The sequence below is a fragment of the Acanthochromis polyacanthus genome, chromosome 9 (assembly GCF_021347895.1).
Source record: "Acanthochromis polyacanthus isolate Apoly-LR-REF ecotype Palm Island chromosome 9, KAUST_Apoly_ChrSc, whole genome shotgun sequence".
NCBI classification, from domain to species: Eukaryota; Metazoa; Chordata; class Actinopteri; family Pomacentridae; genus Acanthochromis; species Acanthochromis polyacanthus.
In genome coordinates, this window is record NC_067121.1 from 27381827 (window position 1) to 27396860 (window position 15034).

General features: G+C 39.9%; 2 protein-coding genes across 2 annotated transcripts; one reads left to right on the forward strand and one right to left on the reverse strand.

Annotated features, from left to right (window-relative positions):
• Window positions 1–965: 965 nt before the first annotated feature.
• On the reverse strand, window positions 966–8580 carry sugp1 (SURP and G patch domain containing 1). Its single transcript, XM_022197603.2, has 14 exons — window positions 8437–8580; window positions 7789–7957; window positions 7496–7596; window positions 6852–7100; window positions 6572–6695; window positions 6376–6476; window positions 5193–5316; window positions 4744–5081; window positions 4438–4544; window positions 4026–4203; window positions 3784–3890; window positions 2658–2803; window positions 1924–2053; window positions 966–1653 (listed from the first exon to the last, which is right to left on the reverse strand). The coding sequence occupies exons 1-14, from the start codon at window positions 8453–8455 to the stop codon at window positions 1627–1629; spliced, it is 1920 nt and encodes a 639-aa protein (XP_022053295.1). The 5' UTR covers window positions 8456–8580; the 3' UTR covers window positions 966–1626.
• Window positions 8581–9061: 481 nt separating this feature from the next.
• LOC110953537 (E3 ubiquitin-protein ligase RNF126-like) lies at window positions 9062–14479 on the forward strand. The gene is made up of 9 exons (XM_022197604.2): window positions 9062–9214; window positions 10091–10149; window positions 10244–10304; window positions 10395–10633; window positions 11031–11099; window positions 11198–11267; window positions 11689–11782; window positions 12242–12357; window positions 13349–14479. Exons 1-9 carry the CDS (start codon window positions 9140–9142, stop codon window positions 13499–13501), a joined length of 936 nt encoding a protein of 311 aa, XP_022053296.2. The 5' UTR covers window positions 9062–9139; the 3' UTR covers window positions 13502–14479.
• The last annotated feature ends 555 nt before the right edge of the window (window positions 14480–15034 follow it).

Sequence of the window (15034 nt, forward strand, 5' to 3'; positions counted from 1 at the left end):
ACGACGAGAAAATAAACCACTGCTGACGATAAATAAAAATAAATTTTAAACATAAATAGTTAAATAAATATATCTTCATATATCGTTCGTCAACATATGTATCTATGTATATGAGCTATGCATCTAAACATTTGTCATAATAAATTAAATTCGTCTCCCTGAATGACCCTACAAATTCCTAATTCATTCATCTGATAATTATTCAATTTATTGACACATAGATAACTTACATTTACCATTTATTACATACATTTCCCGAGCTTGCTTCTCATATGTGAGGATTAGATTTTTTCACAGTTCCCTTTCTTTGTTTTTGAATGTATTTTTTATTTATTTACAATACACACACCCCTACATCCTGCTATCAACCATTCAGCACTTTTATTTACCTCCTATGACTTACAGTAAGTTGGCTCTGATTGATGATGGGCCAACAGTGGCTCTTGCTTAGCTGGGATTTTGGAGTTATATTTATCCCATGTAAACCTCTCTGGGGAAATGGCAAACTGAAGGTCTGATTTCACTGATCTGTCACCCTCCTCACCACTGGCTGCTTTAGCCTGGTCAGCCCTACTTCATGAGTCACTTCTGTCCAGAGCCGTGCAGAAATGAACACGGATCAAAGGATCAAACTATCAACATGATTACATTAATACCCACACTTAGCACATATAGGTGTGCCATAAACTGAAGTGAGGGCATCTTAGCTTCTACTTGTTCCCAAATAAACAGTTAATAAACGGAGAGGTACTCTTGTTGTAATTTACAGTTTGTAAAGACATATGTGACAATTCCACATTTCAGTGAGTGGTCATTTTTTTTTATTGATAACACTGTAGTGTATCATGAAAGAAAGTAAAAATTAATTATAGAAGAGTGAGGCTTACACAGAAGTTTGTGTACTAATACAGAACTGTGTTACATGGGTGGGTATCCAAAGATTTAAAAAACAACTGAAGCGTGAACTCATTCAGACATCAGGTGATGTATTTCTTCATATATTTCAGGGTATAGCAGTATTAAAATGAAATGTAACAGATGATCAAATATGTAAAGAAAGCCATCCATCCATTATCTGTACACCGCATAATCCTCATTCGGGTCGCAAGGGGATGACTTTGGGTGAAGGCAAGGAACGCCCAGGACAGGTCACCAGTCTATCACAGGGTTACATATAGAAACAAACAATCACACTCGCATTCACACCTACGGACAATTTAGAGTCACCAATTAATCTCAGCATGTTTTTGGACTGTGGGAGGAAGCCGGAGTACCCAGAGAAAACCCACGCATGCACAGGGAGAACATGCAAACTCCACGCAGAAAGCTCCCAGGCCCAGGCCGGGACGTGAACCGGGGACCTTCTTGTTGCTAGGCGATGTTGCTAACCACTGAGCCTCTAAAGAAAGCCTTTTTTCCTAAATTAAACATCAAATGTAAGGGACAAGCTACCAATCTTTATTTGATATTCAAAATTTTTAACCATTTGGTACACACGCTTGAAGTTTCACAATTTCTACAGTGCAACAGTGTCCATTTCACAAACAAGTAGAGCTGTGGCAGATGCAGAATTTTTCTTAAGGTGTTAATAACAAGAAATATGAAAAACAGAAACAGTCCTCTGCATCAGTAATATGGCCTCCGTGGATTATTCTGTAGAAAGAAAAAAGAAATAGTGGAATATAGTCAAATATTGTAGCAAAAGACACATGTCCATGTTGAGCAGTTCAGGACACAGTACAAAAAAAAGAAATTTCTATTTATTTATTTATTTTTTTAAATCGACAGTTCATTGCATTACAAAACAGCTATTATGGCTTTCCACATGCATTGTCAAACTACCAAAAATAAACATAATCTGTGTCGCTGGTGGAAATTCAGTCTATTTTTTTACAACAAGAGAAAACATAAAACAGATGTTACCAGTGGGTTGGGCCTGAAGCGGTATGCAAGCATCATTCTCTTTCTAAAAGCGTCGTATTCATCGTCACTTTTCGTGAGCTCAGCTGGACGCTCAACTCCAAAACCTGCTCCGTTCATCGCTGTTGTTCCCCTGAAGTGGGACAGAAGGACAGTCAAGATTAGCTTTGGAGTTTGAGAGCTAACAAAATATTGCTGTCGCTGTAAAAATCGACTTCATTTCAGGAAAGCATTTAAAAGTTAAAGATGTGGAAAATAAAATTAATGAATACATAGCTGAATTGCTGATTTCAGAGTTCTGGGGCTGTGAATGGTGACTCAGTGTCTGCTTCCTGGGACACTTCAATATAAATAGAGCTGCTGCTAATGTGAACATCTGTGCTATAATCTGCCAAGATGTCTGCAGTGACACAGAGCTATTCAGGTAAACCTGACTACATAATGCACAATGACACAGTCATCATGCCCCTAACTAATGTCACACATTGTAATAGGATAATTTGAAAACACAGATTTTTTTTTGTGATTTAGTGCATGCAGTGCACCACACTAAATATCAAACTTACACTCCTTGAGATAACCTCTAACTGAGGGGACACTGATATAAAATATAGCTATGTGATCGTGCATTTTTCTGTACAAAAGATGTATGTACATGCAAACATTACAACATGGTGAAATTTGTTCAATTACAGTGATTTCGGCAAAATGTAAATATGAGAAGGTTGAGTGCTCACTTGTTGACAGGAGCCTTGATTCCCTGTCCTTCACTGCCGAGGCCTTCACCTTCCTTCCAGCCCATCTTCATAAGCATTCGGAAACCAAGATTCTCCACCGTCAACTTGAACTCTTTGTATTCTGAGTAGTCAGGATCCCGACCTTCCTGCAAGTCCAGAACAGAAAGTTGCGCATTCACACAAAATGCAACACAATACTTCACGGCAGTCTTGTCTTCTCTTCTTGTGTTAAACGAATGAATGAATGAATGTTTAGAAATTTGTGTTTCAGTGGAATCCACAATTGAAAGATTCTTGAACATGTTTCATTTAAAAATATATGGTGACAATAAAAACAGGACCAAGTTTGAAATCCTCAGAGTGTGACATGCACAGATGGAGGGCGCAGATATTACTGATTACTAATTTAACACAAGTATTGTTCTGTTGAGTCAAATGGAAAATAATGAACACTGCTTGTCATCTGAGCCTCTTTAGTACAGTAGGGATGTTGCGTCTCCACATTATATCACAATTCTCTGTTTTCACTAAATAAAACCAGCAAAAACATCTAAATGCTACAGTAACTATGGAAGTTTTGCATTTCCCAGAAAAGACTTGTTTGTTTTTATGTACTTGGATTGAAATGTTTTCCTGTGTGCCAGTTAACAGCTACATCCTGAGTCTCTAAAACTTCCCATGCCTCTGGCATACATAAAAAAATAAAACTAAATTCTACTGATGTAGTGTGCTGTTTTTCAACGATGAAACTATCAGATTTTCAAATAAACAAGTGGCAATTATAGTGTCCTCTTAAGGATCCCTCAGGAGGAATTTGCTGGAAAGGGTTGTCTATGTTGCTCTGCTGGCTATAATCTAAGTGCCTCTGACCTGGATAAACAACGCGAAAATAAACACTGGGTGATTACAATCCTGTTTACATGCATTTCACACTAACCCCACCTCGACTGAAATGTGAATGAGTAAAGCTGCACGAAACAATTTCTTCTGAAATATTTACTTTTTTGGGCCTTCATGACTCAAAAGCTTTTTTTTGCTCATCTTGACCACAAAATTAATGAGAACACACATTAATAGTTCCGTCACAATCAGGCAAGAAAAAAAGTGAATTCGCTGCCTAACTAACCTTGAGTGCCTTAAAGGTCTCCATGAACTTCTCCAGCTCCTCAGGAGGCAGGAAGTCACCAATAAAGTGTTTCCCTTTGCCCATTTCTGTCAAAGATTCTGCCCACTCTGGAAAATAAACACAACAGGTTTTTAGAGCAAGAGCCGAGCATGTCACTTAAATAAAAACTGATGATCAGTCATCAACAGCTGCTCGCGTTGAAGGTCATATGAATCATTTTCCAGGCTGCTGGTCGGACTTACCACGCGTCTTCTCCATTTCCATCTTTCGCAGCCGATGCTCCCAGGTGCCTGCCTCCTGGTCCACTTCTTCATCACTGTCATATTCATGCTGATGATCTCTGATGGCCTTCTCCCACATTATCTGCATCTCTGCCATCGCACGCTTATGCTTCATGATCATTTCATACATCTCCTGCATCTGTGGGTTACAGAACACAGACAGCAGCACATGTAAGAGCTCCCAGGACTTAAAACCCTTGAATTTAGAGTGTGAATGATGTTAAAAAGAAATTGTGCAGTCGACAAGGACTGAAGTAGAAGATTTTGGAGTGAAATTTAGCAATTATTAGTTAAATAAAAAATCTGAATATATACAATCTATCTATACACAAATATTAATATACAACAATATTACATATAGGTATTTTTGTACCTCTTGTTGCTCTTTGATTTGTCTCTTTTGGTCCTCAGATAGCTCAGTCACACCAACCAGACCATGAGGCTTCCCCTTCTTATATCCAAGGCCTCTGAGCTCTTGGGCTGAAACAGATGTCACCAGAAATTTACACATTTGTAAACTGTCTTTTGGCACAGACAATAAACAGTGAAATAAATCAATAGAATGTATGTTTAAAAGTTTAGGTTTTGTGTTAACATTCATGGCCCTCAAGGGTAAACAAACTAAATGTGTATGCTATGCACACATATGTAAGGTGCAGAAAACCACATGTTCTTGTACCAGAGAGAGAAGGTGCATTAGGGTCTGGAACATTAATCTCATTTGGAACAATGATGGCAGGCATGGGCAACTCGACTTTGTCATCTTCAGAGCCCCATCTGCTCTTTCTCTTGCGTTTGACAGGTGGAGTTTCTGACTCTTGAATCTGGGGTACAGATGTGCGGTTCAGCAGAGAAGGGACTCCTGGTAATGGAGGAACAGCTGGTTGTTGAGTTTCAGTCCTGGAGTCTGCTGCTGGAGGTGAAGAGCTCTGAGAGGTTTCAGAGGTTTCAGCACGATACTCCTGTACTTTCTCTTTGTAGTAACGGTGGGCTGGACTTTGGGGGTCGTATAAAAAACTGAAGGAGAAAACATTGATATTTTGTTTGACAAATCAAAAATGATGGAAAAGCAGGTCTAAAGAAACAAACTGTCATAATGACAGAACAGAGTCACTATGCAGTAATGACCTGAAGGCTGGGTTTTCTCGGTTGCGCTCAGCAGCGATGGCTTCCACCTCTGGGCCACCCTCCGCCACAAACCTGGCCAGCTTCTCAGCCACCTGCTGGGTTTCCGCGTCCACTGGGGGGGAGACTTTAAGCAGCCTATTAGTACTGGGGCTCAATTCACACTCTACTACTGTACCGTACTCAACTGGCCCTCACACACCACCAGTCTAGAGCCAATAGGGGATAAGAAGAGGAAAGGGGGAGGAGGAGCAGGGGGGGACAGGGGTGGTAAATGGGGACTGCATGGATGTGAGATTTTTACTGTAATAAATGAAGAGCAAATAAAACTCTGAGCAGCTGTACCACATACAGTATGGCGACATGTAAACATTGCATTTGTATGTATTACGTTGTGCACAATTAAAGATAGAATCTTTACAATATCTTCATGAAATAAATATGAACTAATTAGACACAAGATGAGTGGTATGAACAAAACAGTACATATCTGAATTTACCGGCACTGCATTAGCAGCTTTCAAAGTCTGATCCAAATAGAAATACAGTTTAGACAAGAGAAGAAAGCAAAAGAAGCCATTGTATATGCACAGACTATTAATGCTGTCATGGGAAATGTTTTCAGCATCAAAGTGTTATCTTGAAGGTCAGTGTGCATTTGTTTGAAATGTTGAAGTGTAACTGAATACACGTATCAATAGCAAGTTTTTAATTAAGTTAGAGACCAGGGATAAGGATCAGATGGATATGTCAGCATATTTTCATTTAAAATACTTAAAGAAATCAAAGACTATAAGACATTATTCTACCCATGCAATCGCATAAACGCCTCTAGTTATCGGGAAAGGGAAATACTAAGAATGCCACATTTAATCTAGTTGAAGACTCTACACTCTACTATTGATTGTAAAGGTCTTCTTGAGCAGGCCTCTTGAGCTAATCAACTGTTGGTTAACATTGTTGAAATAATCGGCCATAAATGGGTTTAAAGTAAACTACTGGTATAACAATAACAATCAGAATTTCTTTGTGCATCGCTGTGGTACACAATAACTTCACATGAATCTGCAAATGCTATACTGAGATGCTGTCAAGGCCCTGTGCAAGAACATTTTAGTAGTTCTGAGAGAAAAGGTGAGAGAAAGAACATATAAAAATTAATGTCACAAAATAAATGTAATTTTACCATTATCTGATGTATTCTCAGGTCTCTGCAATTCCTTTCTCAGTACCGCAACTCTGTTTTTGTAGTAGAGATACTCCAGGCTGCTCTTATCATATAAAAATCTGAAAGGCAAGGACAACATTTGGGAACAGATAAGTTTAAAAATACTGTCCGAGTAAAACTAATCTCATTAAGCTACAATGTCCTTCAAACTCACGAGAAAACAGGATTGTCCTTGTAGTCCTCCTTGGCCTTTTTCTCCAGCTCAGGTCCTCCCTCCGCCACAAAAGAGGCCATCTTGTTGATAATGAGTCTGGTGTCTGAATCCTCTGGGGGAGAGACTTTAAGCACGCTATCAGTACATTTAGTCTAAGGCACAAATGACAACATGCCAGTCACAAGGCAACTGTGCCACTGGTGTGCGCAGAGAATGCACTGAAATGTCCAAGCCATGGAGTTGTCCCGAGATACACGAAAAGACACAGGCCTTGAATTACCTTTCATCTCCAAGAATCTGGAGTAATCAGCCTCTTCTTCCTCATCTTCACCATCTGGAGAGCAAAATACACTCGGCCGCTGGCTGAGAACGGGAGTCTTCTTGGACTGTGAATAACTCTTGAACTGACTAAGCATGCTGCTGACCCCAAGGCCAGGCCGCTGGCCAACAAAAATGCTCTTTTTGTGCAGTGTGTTTCCTCCTGGCAATGAAGTTGAGGCTGAGGGAGTCTTGGTATCACTGGTGGTACCTTGACGGTGTATAAAGAAGCATACATTTTAAAAAACGTAGTACTAACCTTCAGAAATATTACATTACTACTTCTGCTATAGATGGTAATGGCTGGCAGGTAACTTAAACAAATAAACAATGAAAGCCAATATTAACAGTCCTACTCAGGGTATTCTAAATCAGTATCCTTGGGCCAGATGTCTTCTTAAACATCTTTGACACAGATTATACAGTTGTAAAGGACTTCCTTCTAAGTCTTTTACAGGAGCCAAAACTATAAGGTCATATGTCTTCTTGCTGCTTTGCTAAACCTTGCTATATAAAATCACAGGACGCAAAACCACACGACAGGACAAGACATGTAAGACAGACATGCAATCTTCTGATAGTTGCTGTACTGATTAGGGTACTAACCAGCTGTATTATTTTTCTCCTTTTGCATCTTCATAAACTGCTGAAGGAAGCTTCCATCGTTTACAAACTTGTTTGAGGAAGCTCCCTGGAGACTGGGAGAACTGGTGAGACAGAGTGGACAAAACATTTCCAAAATATTCTCTGTTACAATATGAGGCCAATTTTAGTGTTAAATTAATTTGCATGCATAACAATACCAAGTGACACAAGCAGACACTGAGCTCAGAAAATAAGGCAATTTCCATGTGTTTGAAGGTTGTATGTCTGTGCTGCATCAGAAAGTGTACTATTACCTTGTAGGCAGGGGCTTGGCAGTGGATTGTGCATTCATTTTTGCCTGCTCTGCCATTCTGGCTTCAATCTCTTTCTTCTTCTGAGCTATAAGCTTTTCTTGACGGAGAATATTCATGTTCATCTTGCTTTTCTGTGGGTGGACCTGCTTGGACTTCCACCCTCCTCGCCCTGCAACACATTTCAGACAACGAAATGAAACAGACAGCAATACACAATAATTTCATATTACATGCATAATTCTAACTTTGAATTTATACATAACTGTGCAGTGCTAGCGTACAAGAAAGCTTCTCTGATTTGAACAGACGAGACAACTTTTAACAATGTTTGGCTGCATTTGAACTGGATAAAAGACATTTGTGACATTAAACATGAATATTACCAACTGCGATCAAAAGCCAGTATTTACTGACAAAACTGAGAAAACGGAATATTATTTAAAGTATCTTCTTTGACAGCTGGCATATTTAATTTAGCTAACCAGACGGCTAGTTAACTTAGCTTACGTTATACACTGAATAAGCCAGTAGGCGAGGCGTCCAGCCGCTACATATGCTAGTAAATGTTAACAGCTAACCTGACAGATTTGTGTGTTCACCTGAAGCAGCTGCGACATATTTATAGTTTGCATCAGATTAAACATTTACCTGCATCGCCAGACTCCATGGTCGTAGCAGGAGGAAAACTATGTTTCGAAAACAACGTACACGGACGACAATAAGGCCTTCAACTGCTACCGTGAAGCTAGCTGAGACTGAAATTGCTAGCAAACACAAGACCTATGGCGCCAGCTTTTCAAAATAAAAGCCTCAATCACAAGCACAAAACTAAACAGTACAGTCTATTATTCATAGGTTTCATCCACGGGGAGAAAACTCATATACTGTTGACTCAGACTGCTTTGTCTCAGGTACTGGGATATAATTTGATAGCCGTCACTTCTTGAGCTGTTTCGTAAGAATTGTAAATAATAATAATAATAATAATAATAATAATAATAATAATAATAATAATAATAATAATTGAATTTCATTTTTATTTTTCAGAGGTTTGGAAGAGTTGTCTTATTTTTACCACATATTTCCCGACGTTGTATCATAACGTGTTCTGCAGTCTCTTCCTCCCCACAGAAGTCACATCTGCTGGTGGTGTGTTATAACATAAGAGATAAAAATGGATTTTCACCATATTGGTCCTTTTAATCTTAAATCGGAAGTCCTCTTCTCTTTACTTTCATGGCAACGGTTCGCTGGTGTTCGTGTGTTTCCGTCGTCTCCGTTGCGAGACTCCGGTTTTGTTGTCCCTTGCCGCTTCCCGTCCGCACCGTACGAACTGCTCTCCTGCTTGGAAATGGCTGAAGCTCCCCCACGGCCCTGCCGGTTTTTTTGTCACCGGTGTTCGGCAGAGATTAGTCCGCGTTTACCGGTAAGGACTTACGTCAAAAATGAGAAATTAGATTCGGGCTTGTGTGGTTTTATGTGTGTGTTTGCGGCGCTCAGAGTCACGTCGACTCACTGCTGCCATTGAGCTACGCTAGTTAGGCTAACCCTGTAGGCACTGGCAGCGACCGAGTGGAAGAGTGACAGTCAAGAGTCAGTAATTAAGCAGCCGGATATACATACGATATGATCACGGGTTTTAGATGAAATTTCAGGTATATTATGATATACTGAACAGCAGCTAGCCAGAGCTCATCTCAAAACCTTGACTGGTATTAAAGTGGAGGCGTTTAACAAGCTAGCTAACAAAAATGTGGGGACGATTGGCAGGTTTCAGTTCATGGTTAGGGATTTTCACTTAGCTAATATGAAAACTGTAAGTTTACATTTCTTTCCCATAAGGCTTGTCGTCACTCTATTGTTGTCGTACCGCAAAAAGAAGGAAAACTTGCACAGTGTCACTTCTGTCAGTCCACATTGCTGTGGTTTCAGCAGCTCGCCTGCCTGCCACAGCAGTCAGACAACAGCTTTTCATGGGAAGCTTCTTGAATGTTACAGTAACAGTTACTTTATAGAAAGCTAGCTGTGTGGCAGAGTACTGTCAGGAAACCATCACCAACTGGAAGACTTCACATGTATTAAATGCGCTTCTTAGTGTAACACAACACAATTCAACAGCTGTACACAGACACCAAAATAACCATCAAGTTTAAACACCTCTCTTAATACTCAAAACCAATTCCTCAAGAGGGAAGGATTTAAATCTGGCTGCTGTAGTAAAACACATTAGTGTTAGACATAATTAACAGCTGTGCATTTATTAGGTACAAAAAAGAGATTCACATTTCTGTTTTTGTTGCAGGACTACACCTGTCCACGCTGCGAGTCTGGTTTTATTGAGGAACTGCCTGAGGAAAGAAGGTTACAAAGATCTCTGTGTGTCTCATAAATTTGTGTAATTTGATTTTTAATTGGATTTCTGACTCTTAGCTCCCCACTTTCTGTATTCACGCAGTACGGAAAATGGATCTGCATCTACATCCTCTTCCAGTGATCAAAATCGCCCAGCCTTTGAGGTCAGTGTGACTTGATAAATCTGCTGACCCAGGAAAACATTTCCTTCCCTCTGCACCATAATTTGACTTTGCCTCTGTCTTTACAACTAGAACATGGATCACCAACACTTATTCACATTTCCCTCTGGGTACGGTCCATTCGCTCTCGGGATTTTTGATGAAAACTTCGACCTTCGAACGCGGCTACCCACAGAGGACAACCGAGAGACAGAAAACAGGAGAGAAAGGGAAATGGCATCACGGCAACGATACAGTGCTCGGCAACCACGGGGTCGACATGTTCCTCGGCGGCAGGGTACGCGTCACGAAGGAGTGCCCACGTTAGAGGGGTGAGACATTTTCAGCAGTAGACTGTGTGTGGGAAGAGGGTATGGGAAAGCACTTCAGTCTCTTTACACAGTATGTGCAAATGTTAAATACCTCATATGTTATGATATAAAAACACTTCAGCAACATTATTCTATAGAAATAATGTCCAAATCTGAAATCCTCTGCTATGCCTATTACCATAAGCTTAGTATTGTATTAAAAATATCTACACCATAAATGTTTAGTGTTGTTATTTAAATATACAAGCAATTATGTAGTTTTTCCAGCAGAAAAATTGTAGATATTTAGAGACATTTTCCATTTGTCTTCATCAGATAAGAAAGAAGTTGAGTTTTTCTGTTTGACACAGCGAATGCTTGTTGCACGTGGTGTGTTTTTGTGTCTTTCCTAATACAGAATTATTCAGCAGCTAGTAAATGGAATCATAGCACCTACAGCCATGCCAAATATAGGGATGGGACCATGGTAAGTTTAAGAATCTGAGATACATGTTTGCTTATTTGATTCATGCCACTAAAATGCGATTTATTGTGTTTTTTACTTACTATCTTCTTGCTATGCAGGGGCATGCTACATTCCAATCCAATGGACTATGCTTGGGGTGCCAATGGACTTGATGCTATAATTACACAGGTATGAAAAATGTTGTTGCATATTATAGAAGGCTACAGTTTCCGAACGGCCTTTTAATGATTTTTAACATCCTGATTAGGAATTCAGAATATATTGAGTGATTTGAAATGTATTTTATAGATGTGCAGTGAAACCAGGATTTATAATCTTGAAATGGTTTCTGTATTTTAAGGGAGTTGGCTTTTCTTTTTAAAAATCCAGTGTACAAGATACTCTGTTGACACCATACATACCATACATTTTCCCCAAATGTACTTCTGCAATTGGAGAATCCAGCTTTGAGAAAAATTTCTGTATTAAATCAAACGTATAGTTTAGCAAAATATTAGGAGGAGATGAATTAAAGCTCAGAATGACTTTTTTCCATGCAGATGATCTTTCAGCCATTCGCTGTTATTCTGCTTTTTTTCCCCACTTGTAGTTATTAAACCAGTTTGAAAACACGGGTCCACCTCCTGCAGACAGAGAAAGGATAAAAAGTTTGCCTACAGTTTCCATCACAGAGGAACATGTGGGTAAGTCCACTTCTCACTTTCGAACACAGACATAGATTTAATCAGTCACTGTATGCCACCCAGTCAACACCAAAAGCAATTCTGCTGCTTTTTGAGTTCTGTTGCAGAACAGAAATATTCTTCATTTTGATCTTTTTTTTTTTTTTTTTTTAAACACACAACATTCCACTAATGCCCACATTTGCAAAGGCCTTTCAGCAGATTCAGTAACAGCATTTTAAATACAATGGTGCCTTGACATTTTCCTCATGGTTTTTACTTTTATGTCATCCCAGACTAAAGTGGCATTAATTCAGTGTATGTGCATCATGTTGTGGTGAATGTAGTGTTTAACCTCACAGTACACAACACTGCCTAAACTCAAATAAACAGCTCAAGTGTGATTACAATTCTCTGTGCAGCTGTGACTGTGGATATCATGCACTCAGACAGATGTTTTGTCACTTTCTGTTTGTGCAGGTGCTGGTTTAGAGTGTCCCGTGTGCAAAGAAGACTACAGTGTTGATGAAAGTGTTAGGCAACTACCATGCAATCACTTGTTTCACAATGACTGTATAGTACCGTGGCTGGAGCAGGTATGTATGTCCCAAACAGACTGACATCAGACATTAATTATGTTATTTTATTGGTATCAAGGTCTATTTTTCATCATTAGTTTATGATAATCCATTGCGTTTTGTTAAAACATGGAAGCTCTTCACAAATACACTACAGTCCAATAATTAACTTCAAAATAAAAGCTGCAGTTTTTGTTAGGTTTCAGTCGTGATGGTAAGCAGCACTTCTATTAAATGTTGCTACTTTCAACTTCAGTAGTTTCTTCATGCTGGTGATAAATAAATTCTCTTTAAACCTGTACTCTATGCAAGGCAGTAAAAAAATGAGTTCTGTGTTTGTCACAACACAGAAGACTGTATCATTAACCGCTCAGTCAAAGGAAGCAAAAAATGAATAAATAAAAATGTAAAATGAAGTTTCAAAATGTGAAACAGAAAGCAGCCCTCTATGCTCTTAAACACCAGGCTCAGGTCTGCTGAAGGCACTGATTAAGAGCTTTCACACATCCAGAAATGAAGACCGCAAATGCACCTGCGCGGTTTATCCCGGGCAGGTGGCAGGTGTTAGCCGACGAGCTAGCGGGGGAGACCGGGGGAGAGCAGCCGGCGGACCCGCAGAGTTAAAAATGACAGCTCCGGTGGCTTGGTACTTTCCGTTTTTGTTTTTTTTTTGGGCGCGGACCAGTGAGGCGGCAATTTCGGCAAAATTGTAGTGAGGCGGTGGCGTATACCAGCGAGGCGGCCCGCCTCATCGGTCATATAGGAGGGGAAACACTGCCGTTCATCTGAGCCATATGTTAACTGGGCTGTAGCATAGTTGTGTTATACTGGATAACAAAAATCTTTTTTTATTCTCTGTATTGGGAGATACTTGCTGTTGAATTATTCAGGTTGAGAACAGAAAAGAAAATAGAAGCAAGTGAATCAGGTCATCTGTGTCAGACAGCAGCAGAACTGGATCGTGTTGCCATCGTCTGATTAATAACCTCTTGATCCTCCTTTCTCACAGCACGATACGTGTCCTGTGTGCAGGAAGAGTCTTAGTGGACAGAACACAGCCACAGACCCACCAGGGTTATCAGGAATGAACTTCTCTCCTTCCTCTTCCTCCTCTTCCTCCCCGAGCTCGCCTAGCAACGAAAATGCTGCCAGCAACTCATAGATTTTCACGGCCACCTCACACCTGAAAACATCACACCCTACTGAGACTCAACGCCTTCTCTCTACAGCTGAGACCAGGACGGTTTTCTGTCTCAGTTCTAGGAGACGATGAGTCGAAGTGAACAGACTATTAGTCATCATTCCTCCCCCTGTACTGAACGGACGCTGGGTCCAACTCCTGCTGCTATTGTTACAAAGAGTATGAGGAGGTGAGACTGAGGTCAAAGAGAATCCAGAAAGGATGTGAAATATAATGAGGAAAGTGGGATTGTGACCAGACGTGGGGCAGATTTTGAGCCAGAGTGGACTTCTTTTTGATGGAAACGTCCTTGCCGTGAGGCTGGGACACATTTTATATTTAAAAGACGAGATGCTCTTTTAAAACATTGCCTGTGGTGGTGCAGAGTCCATAGATGTGTAGATAGAAAATTAGTTTTGAACTCTCAGCCACTGTACAGCTAACGGATCGAGCTAAAACCCTGCAGGAAGGAAACTGAGAGTATCCATCTGATTTTTATTTATTTGCACCTTTATTTTGCACAAAATTATGTCTGATGTTGAGAATGTGAATCTGGGTAAACTACTGAACAAAAACAAGCAGGATTTTTTTTTCAGCTGTTGCATTGAATAAGTCTCTTAGGACATATTTTTTCCTTTTTAACAAAATTAGATTCTGTTTTAAACAGAGCTCAGTCCTGATGCATTTGGTGTATCATGACAAGGTAAAGATCATGACAGCTCAGAAGTGGTGATATAGTGATATTTTTATTCCTCTAGTGAAAAATTTCACAAGCCTGTGTGTTTATTGAACTCTTGCCCAAACACAAATTGAAGTTACAAAAGAAACACCAAGACAATAAAGGAATGGGATCATCTTACCTCTATGGAACTGGCCAAATGTGTTACACAAACAAAGTGTTTATTATTTTATTTACTGATTTTTTTTGTACAGTCACAATAAAGCGCTAAAACCAACAGATTTCAAGGCTTCTGCTGATAATGTGGAGTTTCATAGCAGTGAAGTTATGTGGGAAGATGCGTGATGAAGATAGGTGGAACTGAAAATGGGACATTTGACTCTGTTTAGCTCAGATGGGCTCCGGCATGTTTGCAGCGAAACTGGTTCTGAATACCACAGTGAACGCATACTTCTGACAGTGAAGCACTGAGGTGGGAGTGTGATGATAATATCAGAGTGTGTGACTGCAAGATGATAACATTTATAGATGGCACAATAAATTCCTGTGGATGAATCAAAATAGTGGCTGACAGGATGACTCCTGTTCTGCAGAAACTTGGCAGAAGAGCAACATTCCAGCATGGTAACAATCCAAAGCAGAAAATCACACAAGAAGAACAAAGTAAAAACAATGACACGGTCAGGTGTGTCACCTGACTTGAATTCAAAAGAACACCTTTGTGGTGTTTTAAAATGAAAGGTAGAGTAAGGAACATCTGAAAAAGCTGCTTGAGGAGTGACAAAGCAATTCCCCAAAGATGTGGTATCCTCCATGCCAAGAAGGGTTAATTCTGC

Bases quoted from the DNA above. Each gene is read 5' to 3' on its own strand.
- sugp1 (XM_022197603.2), bottom strand. The intron at 6,477-6,571 runs GTGAGTTTGAAG...CTTGCCTTTCAG, and splicing joins AAGGACAATCCTGTTTTCTC to ATTTTTATATGATAAGAGCA. The intron at 4,204-4,437 runs GTACAAAAATAC...TGTAACCCACAG, and splicing joins AAATCAAAGAGCAACAAGAG to ATGCAGGAGATGTATGAAAT.
- LOC110953537 (XM_022197604.2), top strand. From the start codon at position 9,140: ATGGCTGAAGCTCCCCCACGGCCCTGCCGGTTTTTTTGTCACCGGTGT. The intron at 11,100-11,197 runs GTAAGTTTAAGA...CTTGCTATGCAG, and splicing joins AATATAGGGATGGGACCATG to GGGCATGCTACATTCCAATC. The intron at 11,268-11,688 runs GTATGAAAAATG...CCCCACTTGTAG, and splicing joins TTGATGCTATAATTACACAG to TTATTAAACCAGTTTGAAAA.